Raw genomic sequence first — 14,836 nt, 5'->3', positions numbered from 1 at the left:
GACAGTGATTAAATTTAAATGTACTGAACGAGGAAATAAACATAGGACTCAAAGCGAGCTCTCCGTGAGGCAGTGTTTCAACTGTAGCCTTTCCCTGCCAATTTACTCACAATATGCATCTACTGTAACTGTGCCCATATGCTCTAGTAGATAAAAACAACGGTGACATTTAAACAGATATGTCTGATCGCATTCGACATGTTTTGAGCTCATTTGTCAACATTACTGTGGGAGCATGCAACACACACGCTCTTACTCTTATTACCAGGGTATCCCTGAAATGTTCCATTGGAGGTCAAACTGTTCTCTCTCCTTCAAATGATTCCCATCAATGTGGGAATAAAAAAAATGTCTGACTTACAAAAACACAGCCCAGCAGAGGTTTCAGCCCCGGCGCGGCTGTCATTTACACAAAATAGTGATAAATTGAAAAATATGAAGAATAATATTCTTGTCAAAGTCTAGACGTGGATATAACTAGCAGATATTTTGCTGAATGCGGCTCTCTGTGCCACTGTTCAAAGCTCTGCAGACTTCATGTAACCTCTTTGAAAGGCTTTTGACCACACATTCATACATGAGCAATACCTACACACACTTTACATCCACATGGGAAATAACTGACCTGGAACAGCTGCAATATGACCTCTGTGAATGCTCCACAAAATCCCAGGCCCCCACTTTGTCTGTCGACTCCTCTTCACAGGTACCGTTGGTTGCGGCTGAGAACTTCCGCCTGGAGAGAGGGAAAAAAACGTTTCAGACACAATTGTACATAATTGTAATTTTGACTTTTTCATGCAGCAGAGATAGGCCCAGCCTTATTTTTTTTGAAACACAAATGCTAAAAAGACTTTTCTCAGGTCCCTTCAGCGTACAATGGCGAATGGGAAAAGCTTTTTGCTGAGGCTGTATTCATTGCTACTGCTTGGAGCAACAATATTTTGGCTGACAAGCCAACAGCTAACTCCAGCCGACACTCTGTGCTTGGTCAAGGGGCTACAGATCCCGGGTTGCTCCCAATGTGTCAGTTTCACTGATGGTGAATACAACAAAAGACCATGGGCCAAAACCGCATGCTGACCCTTACTTTAATTACAAGCAATCATTATTTCCAGACAGGTTTATCTGGGATTTTCCTTGTATGGTTTATGTATGAATAATAAAGTATTATGTGAGACTGTTTGACAACGATGCAGTGTATATATAACAGATGCGCAGTCAGAAGGTACAGGAAGTACCACCAAGAGGCAAGAGTGTTAGCGAGAAAGAAAAAAAAAAAAGAAAAACTGCCATCACACTTCATTCAGAGTTTATTCAAAAAATTAGCCAAGCGTGGCATCTGAGCCTGTGTAGATCACCTTGAACCAGTTGAAGAGGTTGAGTTAATTACATTGTTTTGAACTGAAAATTAGAATTCCAACTTCCCAAGAGTACTTGAACACTGCAGCACAGCCAATCAGTCTGTGCTCATTTCTAGAGACAATAACAGACTCACTTGTTCTGGGCTCGGTTGATATTGCACTCTTGCCAGACGCGCTCCACCACCTGACTGGCTAGCCGTCGTGGAATTTTGCCTCCATGGTGACTTGTTCTGTCCACGCTGAACGCGTCAGAGGATGAAGGCATCTTAACCCACTTCTGGGCCGAGTGAGAGTCCACTATAGAGGGAAAGAGCAGGGTGGAGAGACATACAAAAAAAAATTCCAATTCAATAATATTCTTAAGCAAGCTTTGTCTAAGACTTTACTGAAGTCTTTGCGGTCCTGTCTTATAAATGTGTTTATTCCATTACCTGTCTGTGACTCCTCAGGCGATGTGGGAGGGGTGAGGGTCACCAAAGACATGGCGGGCTCTCGCTGGGAAGCAGGCACTTGGTGGCCACCCGAGTAGACGGCAGTGCAGTGGGAGGACCCCACAGGGGCCACAACAGGGATGTCTGACTGGGGTACCAGCACTAGGCAGGCTGGGTACACCATGCGCACACCACCTGTGCACACAGAGGTGGGATGTTCAAGAAGCACGGCAGTTAATTCTGTATTTCAAACAGGGAATCTCACAAAGGATAAGCTTGATGATGTATACTTTAAAAACTGACCTACGAGGACCTCCACAGAGGCCAGAGAGTCATCCTCCCAGTCCATGTCCTCCCCCTTGTCTTCCGACACACCCTCCTTGGCACTAGGACTGATGGGATAGAACTGGTTCCACTCCTCAATCAGCTTCTGGGTGGGTGGGTCTGACATCTTGAACGACTGGCCAGTGAGCGTCCCGTTCAGGCCGAAAGGACTCAGGATGACTAGTCAGAGGGAGAGGAAGACAACACACGTCAGTGTAAGAGTCGTCAAGTTTCAGTCACTTTTTGACCATTTCCTTGCTTATTTTTACCACTGCACTCCCTTCATCGTCTCATCTTCAGCAAACTTAATTTCTACCTTCTGCTCTTCACCTCTGTACTTTTTATTTCTTTCCATCACTCTGCAATCCTTTACCCATCCTCTTCCATCCATCTTGTATAAATCATCAGTCCTCTCATTCATACCATCCCTCGTTGACCATCTTCAATATATTTTCTTGTCCTATTTTTATTCTTGCAACAATCCAATTCTTCTCGCCTTGATCATCTTTGCTGGTTTCCTTCTCCCACATATTTTCCTTTCCCTGTCATTTTGCCATCTCGGACGAATCAGCTGTGCTCTGACCTTTCCAGAGCACTGCTGGACCCAGTCGGTCCCGGCTGACACGCCAAATACTTACAGAGCAATCCAGACACCAATTATTGGCAAGCGGTGGCCTCTCAGAGCCCATAAACAGAGGCTTATAAAAAGGGCCACTCCTCGGCAAACACACTTGACTGCACAGACATATGAGAGTCAGAGAGCCCATCAGTCTTCTTATAGAGCAGACCTACATCTATCAGAGAATAGAGATAGTAATATAAACCAACATGCATAATGCATACATATGAGCACAGAGACCATATGCAGATCAACTTGACACGCATATATACTAACGCAATCTGTCAGCTTGTTATGCATCTGTTCGCGTTTTCTACATGCGGCATATATTTAAATGTGGATAGGGCGTATAGAGGGTGGGATGGGTGGGTGGATGAGCATTAGTTAATGTCTCTCTGCACTGCTTTTCTAGTGTGTCATTACTATACTGGATGGCCTCTGTCCAAGGTATTGATCCTGCGGCTGGACCAAAGAAAAGCTTCCAGGATAACAAAAATGGCGGAAGACAACAGAAGAAAAAAAAGAGTAGGAGAAACGGAGAAGAGGTGCACCTCTCAAATGGTCCAACACTTAAAGATAAGATCGCTAAGACCGTCATGAAATCAAATCCCATTTTTGAACCATTTGTGGTCTGCATTTTATCTGCAATAAACCACTCAATATATGATTACCTCTCTATACGGTAGCTTTTATTGGTAGTGGCGGAGTCTACCAGTCTCGTGCAGGATTCTGATTGCCCACCTCAGCCCAAGGGATTCACAGGAGAACAATCAAGTGCAATTTTATCTCACTGGTATCAGTTTTAACATTTGTAAGGGGGTAATGGAACAGGAAGCAGCTGAAGAGCTGCAGGTGACAGGGCTGCATAACTCCAAGCCTTTTGCAAGGTAACCAACTTTACTGTATCCCTCTGTTGTTTGGAAGAAATGATGCTTTTGCAAATATTTTTGACTGACTTCTTTATCAGACCAAGGTGATTTTGACTGGTTGGGAAGTGAACAGATAGACCAGCTGCTGACGTACCACTGGCAAAGTAGCTGCTCAAGAGTGTTTAAAAGCATCTTTGGTTGCCACAGTAACCCCAGGTGTGACGTTGACTAATCTTGAGCATTACAACTTTGGGAAGTTTTGATAATACCTGGTTTGATGGAAAGATCGAATATACCGATGCAAAATTTAAGGACGTTTTGAAGCCAGTGACCAGCAGAAATGATATTCTTCATCCAGGTGGCATTCAAAACATTTGAATACTGAAACACTGTTCAAAAATAAACCGCGAAAAACATGTTGTGCAGACACAATGTATCCTAGATGCCCCCTCAGTCTAACGTTCACCTCAGCCAACAGAAAATACTACCTCAGCAAAAGAATTGACCCTCACTGAGTAAAGAAAAAAAAGGTAATTTATGATGCAGTACACAACAACATCCAACTATGGTTGATCATATTAACCTTAATTAAATGTAACTCTTGATCCTTTTCCCTTGCTGTATTTTTATAGCTGCACACACACTGCTATGACCTGAGGCCAGTTGTAGAAGAGAGATCAAATTCAGCACAATTATGGAAATGGTTTACCGTTTTCCGCCATCGCCACCCCGCCGCACCCTCCCCTCCATCCGTACTGCCTCTCTCCCTTTCTCTCTCTCTCTCTCTGACTGTGAGTCTATCTCCAGCTCCCTGAAGACATGTCAAATGTGCTCAGATCAGTGTAATGGGCTGAGAGTTCATTACATTCACTCTGCGCCCTTTTATGAGGTCACATCCTGGAGAGGTCTGCCTGCCGGAGCGCTCTGCCGCACAGTAAACCAAGCTTGGCAGAGGTGAGAGGGGGAGAGAGGGGGGAGATGGATGGATGAAGGGGATGGAAGTCAGCCCTTCCTCGACGCTATGCTTGGTTAGCCAGGAGGAGATGCACTGCGGCGGTGAAAACACACACCTGCGCATAGACATACACACTGTACTCTGATGACTGAACACGCAGCCTGTGCTGATCGTAAAAAAAATACGCACACACTATGGAGACACATGTCCGCTTCATTTGGAAGCAGTGTTATCTCACAATGCACAAGGAGGAGATGTGTGTGTGTGTGTGTGTGTGTGTGTCTGACAATTTAAAATATTCCTATCTAGATGACTTGGAAAATAGAAAAAAAAGGGTAACTGAGCAAAGGCAGGTATTCAATGACCAATAAAATGAGTCATGAGTGACCATATGCTAGTTGTTGGCTGGGGAACAACGTGCTGATCTTAAAGGACTTCAAAAAAACCCATCAGCATCCCTACAGGAGTACATGCACCAACTTCCGATGATCATTTTATTTTTATCCAAGGCACTAGTCTCTAACTAGACGGGACATTATCACCTCCCTTCAGGAGTGCTTCAGAGGCAGTCAAGGGGTTGGCTATATGGGAATTACTGTGGCGAATGGAGGGAGTGATCACTGTTATTACTCTGGAGGGGGCGTATGGCGAGGAGAGAACTGAACCACATACATCTAACTACAGATGAGAAGGTAAAAGAGCAAAACTTCTCTGCAGGGCTCATGTGTCGCTCAGCTAACATTTGTTGGAGAGGAGTAATAAAGGCAAGGTCATTTTAAGATTTTAAAATCTGGGCTGACTCCACTCAAACTCAAGTATGTTTAAAAATGTGTTATAATAATAATAATAATACAAATTTTATCTTGAGTCTGTTTCAGGTTGTTTAGTCAGATAAAGAGATATTCAAACCTCACTTTTGGGACAAACACAAACAGGATAAGTGTGTGAAATCATTTCATTCTAATAGTGTTGTTCAGAATTTTCTTCCCTGCACAAGATAATTCAAAATGTATCATAGTCATTACATTACCAATTCTATGTGTGAGTGGAAATGAAAGCAAACAATGGTTTTGGGATTACATAGTCTTTGGCTTAGGGTGGGGTAATGAATTTAGAGCCAATGATGGAATATCATTAGAGCGGCAGATTTTTATAACTACACTATGCTATAATTTAAAGTGACTACAGGGGCTTTTCTTTTTTTATCTGGCAGCAAGCCAATCTGTAATAAACGACAGACTGACTGGAGATTGTATGCATCATCTCAGCGAAAGCGCACACACAGCTTCCTAATACATTCCATTCAAGAAATTGCACTCCTTAATTTACTCTGAGCATTTAACATTTCTAATCAAATATCTTTTTAAATGACTTAAAAAGATTTCGTATTTCACTCCAGTTAACTCAACCTTAATTCCCCAGGGCAACAGGGGGGTGATTTGCTCTACAACCTAAATGGGGTCCCAAAGATTAACATGTTTAAGTAGCTTCTGTTAAAGGGTAGTGTCAAGTTATATCTGAACTGGTTCCCTTGGGACTTGTACATGCAAAAGCATATCAATTCTACAAAGTCTGGTAGGTCTACTAGAGTTATCTTGGATCCAAACTTTTTGCCTTTATTTTACAAGGAGTTTCCTGAAGCTGAACTGTAACCTATAATGCATTTGTAATCAACAACACGGCATTTAGTTTGTTTGTTTTTTTTTAATAAATGCAGCTAGGTTAAGTCAAAGGATGAACAGTTTTAAAAGTGGCTGACAGCTGCAGTAATGCCAGCCAGATATTGTACCAAATTCAAAATCTGGGGTCGGACTGAGCAATTCTGTACACCTTGGTCCAGTTTAATTGCTTAGAATGGAAACTGTTTGATTATTTGCAGTAAATGAAAGATTCTTCTCAGCTGACTGATTCTGAATAAACTTGCAAAGCAGAACACAACAACAGGCAACCAATCTTTCTGGCCTGGCCATCTGAGTTCACAGGCATGTGTTCAAATATGCAAATGTCAGAGGGCTTCTACTGGATTCTGTCAGCTGATTACGGCCTTTTGTTTTTGAATCAGGGATTCCATTTGGTCGTGAAGCAGATAATTAAATAAAATGAGAAAAGAGACGTAGTAGTCAGATTTATTTTCTCCCACAATAATCATGCTGTCTCTGCAATCAGCTGATCAGATCTGGACAAAACTTGAGGGTAATGTTGTGTCACCAAAAACTTTGTAGCACTCCATTAGACGGTCAAATCAAAGTGAGACAATATAACACACTGCGCATACTTTGAGGAAAAACATGCATATGATGTGTGCCAGCAGCAAACATTTGAAAAGGACATCCCAAAGCAAACAAATAACCGATCAAGCAAGGTGGAACTAAGTTTCTAACTGGACAAGAGTGGGGTGCACAAGAAACGTCTTCACTTTCCACCTGTGCATTCTGAGCTGCTCACAAACTGCCATGTGTCATGGACCAGACACCCACCTTGGAAGGGACTGGACGCCTGCTGAGCCAGAGTGAGGTGCTCCTCCGTCAGGTGATAGACGGGCTGGTGCTGGTTGATCTCCACACTCGTGCACACGTTGCTCTCACCATGCAAGAAGAAGGTGAAGGCGCAGGATAGGTGCTCACTGGGAAGAAGAGGGGAGAGAGAAATAGAGAGATGAGTCATTTGGGATTGCGCTGCTTTAATATTCACCTTTGAAAAGGAGCACCGCTTGCAATGAATAACTCCAAAAGAGTGCAAGGTGGAGAAGTGAGTGCTGTAAGGAAAGGGAGCAGATCAGACGGCCGAGTTCATGTTCCTTTTCACAGGGAAAGAAAAGTCGTCAGGGAAAGGAAAAGTAGAAAGAGAAAATATGATTATAAAAGCATGTCTTTTCTACTTGTCTAAGTCTACAATAGAGACTCTGCGCTCTCACTCATATTCTGCTTCAACATGGCAGAAAGTCCTGATAAGAAAGATGCGGCCAGAGATAGATAAGGGAGTAAAAGAAGGAGCTACTAATCTGTGCACCCGCTGGTGATATAAGCCTGTATCAAACTGTTCTGATGGCTGGACAATATATATAGTCTGACAATATAGTAGTCTGACAATGCTGCACACAATATTGCTAAATGTTCGCAGCCCTCTAGAGTAGGGGTGGGACAAAATATCGATCAATATATTATATCGCAAGAGGCACTGATTCCTTTATATTACATTATATTAACATATGCAGGTGCTTTAAAGAGATTCCACCTCAGAGTCACTGCCTTGTAAATGTTTGTGGTGTAAACTTCTGATTCACACAACTCAAATTTAGAGTTTTAGTAAGGCATAGTTGGATCATGCCTTTTAACTTCAAACTATTCTGCTGTTTATGGCTTTTTTCAATGGCAAGAATACATGCGCGAACGTAAAGTTGAACTCTGTGTGTGTGTGTGTGTGCGTGCGTGTTAAACAGGCACTAAGCTGTATGCACTCTTTATATACCGTTTAAATTCAGCTGCCAATTTATAAATTAAATTAATTAATAAATAAATAAATAATTGTGGGGTTATGTTTTTTCTTTTTGAGCTACACAGACTTCAAGATGCATCGTAGGTACAATGTATCACAGAATCACTGTTTGATACTATTATCATCATCAGCATCATGATAGTGTCACATTCGTGAGTTACTCTGTGAGTGCCAGCCCTGCTCCAGAGTCATGCTAATAGTAAAAATAGAAATCCTGCTTTCCAAAGAAGGCGGAATGCTTGTAAAACTGCGGTACGATCATTTGCAAAAGCTTTTCGACCTACATTTAACTGAACGCTGTACAGAAAAGGACCAACATCTAAAAGGGCCACGCAACATGATAAAAAAAAAAAAAACAAATCATGCAGTGGTTATTTAAACCCACACTACAATGAGCACACAATTCACGCTTTACTGTGACTGATCAGTTTTGCGTCATAAGTTGCACTGAATAGAATGAGAAAAATCATGATGATGTGACATTTTTGGGGGTTTGTTATAACATCATTTTAACAAAAATGTTGAGCCTCTGCATTTTTGTTGTTGTAAATATGCACTCATTATCAACTCAGTGCCTGCAACATGCCAAGTGAGAAGACGCACAGCTCCCCTAATTCATTTGGAATTACGGTTGCAAACAGCACATATGGGTGGGGAATTTGAGGTGAGAGACTTTAATGGCCTGCAGAGGTCAGGGTGCAAGTAAGTCAACACAGCAGCGCTCACAGGTGGTATGTGTTTGTGAGTGTAGTTCTATCCATCTAGTGTAGATAGCACTGTGTGTAAAACAAAGGGGCAAGCCCTGACTAACCCTGGCTTTCCAGCCAGTACGCTCAGCTCCAACAGTACCTTCTCTCTCTCTCTCTCTCTGTCTGTCTCCTACACACACACACACACACACACACACACAGCAGCTCTTCTGCTTACAACAACGCCTGCCTGTGCCAGTCTGACCTCAACAGCACACAACACAAGTGACAAGTTGAAGAAGAAACGGAAAGCAAGGACACAGCAGACGGAAGGAGAGGGGGGGGCAGAGCAAAATGCGGGCCATTGTCTGCAGGCTTTCCTCTCTCTTTCAGCCCGCGCTCATCCAAAACACACACCCACGACGCGCGCGCACACACACACAAATCACACAAGCGCAGGGAGTGCGAGAGAGACAGCGCAAGTGACGGATGACCAAATGAAAGAGGACGCTGTGAATTTGGAAGTGGATCAAAGAGGGTTGCCTCCTCCGAGGATTTGGTTAAGCAAATATCAGTCTTCTCTCCCCGTCTCTCTCTGGCACACCTACTCTGCAGAGGATTAAAGAGAAGGAGTAGAGCGGGAGAGCGAGGCAGATAGAGAGATGGAGAGCGAGAGAGAGAGAGCACTTCAAGAAGATAATACCACCTACGTAGTGAAGAGATGCCCTAAGCCCCCCAGAGCTTGACATTCATCTTACACATTTTTTCTGAAAAAATTATGTGGTGCTAGTTAGTCCCATGGCCATGGGTGTAAGATATTCATATTCTACAGCTGGAAGCAAGTAGGCTAATGAAGGTGAGTCAGAGAAGGAGGGAGACTTGGATATCCTCAGCAGTGCTAAAACATGCAAAACTCAGATATTGGACTGCTACTGCCATGACATTTAAGGAGCGTTTCAGATTTCTTCAAGTCTGTCATAATACAACACATACAGGCTTATTTGTACATTAAAATAGCTGTAATCATTCCACGCGTTTGTACTGGCCATGACGCAATTCCTTTCTAACGTGATCACAATGTAAGTCATCACGGATGAAATTTACAGTCCTCACCCTGTAAAATAATTCATTCTTAAGCTAATCTAAGGCTTCGGCAGTCTGAGTTACTGGGCGTTCAGACAGAAAACAGCCGTGCGTGCTGTAGTTTCACAGAAACTAATACAAGACTTCTGCAGTCTGAGTTAAGCCAAATCATGCAGGTGTCTTTCAGAGTTTCCACACTTAGTGTTTCGTTCGAGGGCTGCGCACGCAGGGAACACAAAAAAAGGGAGCTTCACCCTGAAAGGTTGCAATTTTGGATGATACTCTGAATAGCGCAGGATCGTCCAGGAGAAAAGCTGAGCATCAACCTTTACCATACCATGAGGCGACATCATCCAGCAGTTAAACGCAGAGTAAGGGCACATTCCTGGTAAATTACAATGGAACACAAACACCGTATCTCGACTGTTTACCTCATCATCATCACAATAAAGATAAAATTATTGTTAGCGTGATTGCTTTCCGGAGTAGTTGCAATTATATTTTCTTGTGATATTAGACAGTGCTGCGCAGTGTTTTGGCATCTGATAAGCCCTTACAACGATAGAAACAGTCCCCAAAACTCCAACCATGCAGGGCAGTTGTCGATCTGAACGTCCACTAACTCACACAAAAGTCTCACTTTAGCCCAAAATTAACTTAACAACTCAGTTTTGCTAAGAGGGGGAGACATTTAGAATAGTCTTCCCTCCACAATAAGGGAATGCCCCACATACTCCTCTTTTAATGGACAACTAAAACAGTGGCTCAAATCACACCAAAAGTGCGACCATTACCCATATCCTTCTGGGTCTGGTATCCTATCGATTGTGTAATATATTGTTTTGTGTGTGTGTGTTGTTTCTTCTATTTGTATTTTATCTATTTATTTGCTGTTTTGGGGTTTTTTTGTTTGTTTTTTTTGTTTTTTTACGGACTACGGATGCAAATTAGCAGCTCTGCTATAACCCGGCATATTTACAGAGACATTTTCGATGTTCATTAATGTGCATTGTGCCCATCTAAAAAAAATAAATAATAAAGTTAAAGTTAAAGGAGACTTTCTTTAAATTGCCTCGTCTTATAAGGCCTACAGCATATTACAGATTACATGCCAATTCATAATATAATTCAATCATCCAAATGCATTAAAGTGTGCCACAAACATTATATCAAGGGAAGAAAAAAATGTACTGTGTGTGTAAAACATCAGTATATTGTTTAAATGGCCCAATATTGTACTAAAATCTAAGACTAAAATCCTGCAATATAACATCTTAATAGATATTAAGCACAACAAATATTACTTTCAGTTAATACACAGAATGAAATGCATTCTTAGTGTACCATAAATTAGCCGAGCATGCAAGACACATTGCATAATTAGTCCCTACTGCATAACACCAGGAAAAACAAAACAGATTTGATGGGGAGGTTGAAATATCGGTTGGGTGCTATTCCGAGCCTTGACCCAAATTTTATCACTCACTTAAAGTAACATTTTGCTCACCCTTTAAGAACTGAGTGTATGCGATAGTGTTTGTAGTGTGTGTTTTCTGTTTTACATACAAACAGGCAACACAGAGGGGACACAAAGGTATAAGTTACATTCGACTCCTTTTACCAAGTTGTACATGTGGGTTGTGTTGTGTGTGTGTGTGTGTGTGTGTGTGTGTGTGCATGCTCCACTCCAGGGGCATGGCATGACACCCAACCACCTGGAGGCTGTGTGAGAAACAGCAAGTAGAGTAATAAAGACAGGGGTTACAATGGTAGTCAAGCATGAGTCCTCCTCATTAGCAGAACTTGGACTGAGACAGGCCAGAAAGGAATGTTAGGGGTTATTTAAGGTTCTCTTGAAAGGAATAAGCTACTTTTTGGAAGATGGGCGAGCTGGTCATAATTACAAGAATGTATTTTTAAAGAAGAAAGAGACAGGCTACAAAAGAGAGGGACAGAGTGTGTTGTTGCATTCTGCAGACGTCAACGGGACTGCAGTCTCCTCTCACTCACACACACACACACAAACACACACAAAGAAAACCTGACGCTACAAATTCACACACATCTGTGTTTGCAGGCAGGACACTTGTAAGCTTGAGGTAGAGGGCTGCCATCTGTGGCTCAACACACAGAAGTACAGCCCGGCTCTCACACACAGCATCAGAGCAGATTCAAATCAATTCTTGACAAATGTGATTGTACAGATTGCTCCGCCGGTGTCAGCTGACGTTAAGAAGATTATCTGACATGCCAGCTGTTGGCATTGACACTGCTGCATGCTAAATGATCACATTACTATCCTGCGGTGATTAAACGATGATATATGTATAAAAATATCACTTTACATATGTCACTGACTCGGAAATCAAAAAATATGTCTGCCTGTATAAACAAAACATGCGCAGTTGAGGCATATTTACTTCTTCACAAATCATATGAAAACTGGAAATAATCCTGTATGTCAGCCTCATAAATAGTTCTTTTTATACACTATTGACCCAACTAAACATTTAGACCACCGAGCTGCAGAGGGATCGGCGACAGAGACATGGCTCAAATATCAACAGGTGCTTGGTTAGCGCTTGGCCCAGCAAGCACCCAAACGTCAACAGAAACAGCAGCAGCGTTCGCCGTCCTGTCCACACACGTGACATCCACTAACACGCAGCGTCATGCCAAATTCAATTCTTCTGCAAACATCCACGGCCTGCTGGTGAGGCAAACACAAAACACACACACCTCAGCGTGTGGGCCACACATACACCGGCAAACAACAGCTGCTGAGCATGGTGGGAAAGTGTGTATGTGTGTGGCTGAGATCAGTTGAGCGGGTCAAGTGTAGCAATGAGGAAGTTAAAATCAATAAGTGTAGAAGGGCTCTCCTGTACATTCAATTCTTCAAACAGATTAATAAAGCATAAAGGGGATACCTTTGATCCAGGTTATTATTTAGTGGTAAACTCACTTGTTCTGTAGACAAGGTGAAATCGTAAAGGAGGAGTTAAAGATTTTCAGAAAAGCACATATTCACTTCCTTGCTGACAAGTGGATGAGACGATTGATACCACTCTTGTGTCTGTACCTGAAGCTACAGGTAGCAGCAAGTTAGCTTTAGAGCTTAACCATTAAGATAACAGTTGGCCAATATAAGCTTATTACAAATATATCAGTATCGGCATCTTTTGTGTTGTTTTTGCATTGTCATTTTGGACACTAAGGTTTAATGTTGAACCGTAACAGTATTACGTATGTATCTGTCACGTGTTTGATAACCACATTTGAGGGAGGACTGCAAAAAATGTGTCTTTACGTAAACAATTTTTGTCGAGAATGTCCAGCAATTCTTTACTCCATAATAACAGCATAGCCATTGGCCCTAAATCCAGTATCGGTCTGGTTTGAGTTAGCCAAGCTGCACATATGAAAAGGGGGATAGCGCTTGTTTAGCTCTATAAAGTCTACTAGGCAGCACCTCTAAATCTTGACACATTATATCTTGCTTGCTTAAAAAACGTTGTTTTAAGGGGTGACAGACTATGTCTTGGCAAGCGGCAGTGACTTCCAGAACTATTCCTTTAAATGAACATGAATTATCCTTGAATTATTCCCCGTGTGCCTCCATTCTAAATGAAATCCTAATGAAATTAGGATTTCATTTGAAAACAATTTCCTACTTTGCCTGAAGGTCCACAGAAACCTCCTGAGGGACCCCTCGAGGGCTCTACTCCATGACACACTGTGTCTGTTTAAGTATGTCGAACCTGCCTCAAGACTCAGGTTCTCTGGGATTTCAGAATGTCATCTCCCCTTCAGCAAGATACTGCTTGCACTTCAAAAAAGAATAAAGGGGGCCAAAACCCAAGGCCAATGTTGAGTGTAATGTATGTGATTAAAACACCACCTGTCAGCAGCCCACTGTGTATGAGCTAATGGACACAAAAATCCCTCTCTAAACTACTAAATACTTCCAATCTCATTTGTTTGCTCCACTATTAGAGGAATTAAATGCATCATTTTAACAGTGGAGAGAGAAAAAATGAGACTCAGCAGACTGCACTCTACCCAAAATACTGAGTTTAACAGCCCTCAAAACAACTAGATAGTTGTCAGAATATCATGTTCATTAACTAGAATTGAGTGGGATTCCACTTTTATCTCCACCTCTCCCTCTCAGTCATGCTGAGAGAGAATATAAAGGAAGGAGGGAGGGTTGCCGTCGTAGCCTGACAGAAAGACACAAGATCTTTTAATCATCTTTTCTCTCTCCGTCTCCACCTTTCCTCCCACTCTTCATCTATTAACTGCCAAATACACTGGGCATCTCTCTGATCCGCTCTTCTTTTCCTCTCCTCGCCACCTCCACCACACACGGCGCACGCTCACTCACCCGGCACTGCGATTGTCGACAGAAGCGCTCCCTGCTCCACCTCTCAGATGCAAATGGCCAGTGGCCTTTGGCTCGGTATGGACACAATAAGATAGTCCGGTGAGGATTCGAAATGGGGCCACATACAAAGCAGGGCAGGTGGGCACATTTGCCTTTAGCTGGCATGCCATGGAAACGAGGTGCCAAAGGCCAGCGGCAGCCTGTGCAGCGGCAGAGAGGGAGCTGTGTGGGACTGACAGCCTCTGTCAGTGTCACATGGATGGTCTGTTGTGTAGCACGCCATCCCCAAGTTTTGACTTTTCTTCAAAAAAACAGATACATGCATCACAGCTTGTTTCCTGGCAGTATACAGAATATGCCTTTTGACAAGTCACTTTATCCAAGAGCTTATTCAATGCACCTTCACCGCTGACACACTGAAGCGGAACAAAATGCAGCTTTTTTTTAGTTTCGTCAAACATTTCCAAGTTGCACTGGACACTATATTCTGCATCTTTTCCACTGTTTGCCACAGATCCCATCTCAAACACTCAATCTGCAGATATAATTCTGAATTAATCTTTTAAAATGTGAAATGTCACCAACTTTTTAAAAAATACCAATCGCAGTCTAAGATATCT

The 14,836-nt window shown here is 42.5% G+C and overlaps 1 protein-coding gene across 1 annotated transcript in view; it reads right to left on the bottom strand.

The window, feature by feature from the left end:
• Positions 1-14,836, bottom strand: part of med13a (mediator complex subunit 13a) — a 72,746-nt gene that overhangs the window by 24,752 nt on the left and 33,158 nt on the right. The window contains exons 4-8 of the mRNA XM_037119287.1: positions 7,040-7,185; positions 2,099-2,299; positions 1,796-1,990; positions 1,499-1,661; positions 626-736 (exon numbers count right to left, since the gene is read on the bottom strand). Coding sequence (XP_036975182.1) covers positions 626-736; positions 1,499-1,661; positions 1,796-1,990; positions 2,099-2,299; positions 7,040-7,185 — 816 coding nt within the window. The remainder of the gene's footprint in view (positions 1-625; positions 737-1,498; positions 1,662-1,795; positions 1,991-2,098; positions 2,300-7,039; positions 7,186-14,836) is intronic.

This window comes from Acanthopagrus latus, chromosome 13 (genome assembly GCF_904848185.1).
Source record: "Acanthopagrus latus isolate v.2019 chromosome 13, fAcaLat1.1, whole genome shotgun sequence".
NCBI classification, from domain to species: Eukaryota; Metazoa; Chordata; class Actinopteri; order Spariformes; family Sparidae; genus Acanthopagrus; species Acanthopagrus latus.
The sequence above is the reverse complement of the archived record's forward strand: the minus strand, read 5'-3'. Positions and strand labels throughout refer to the sequence as shown.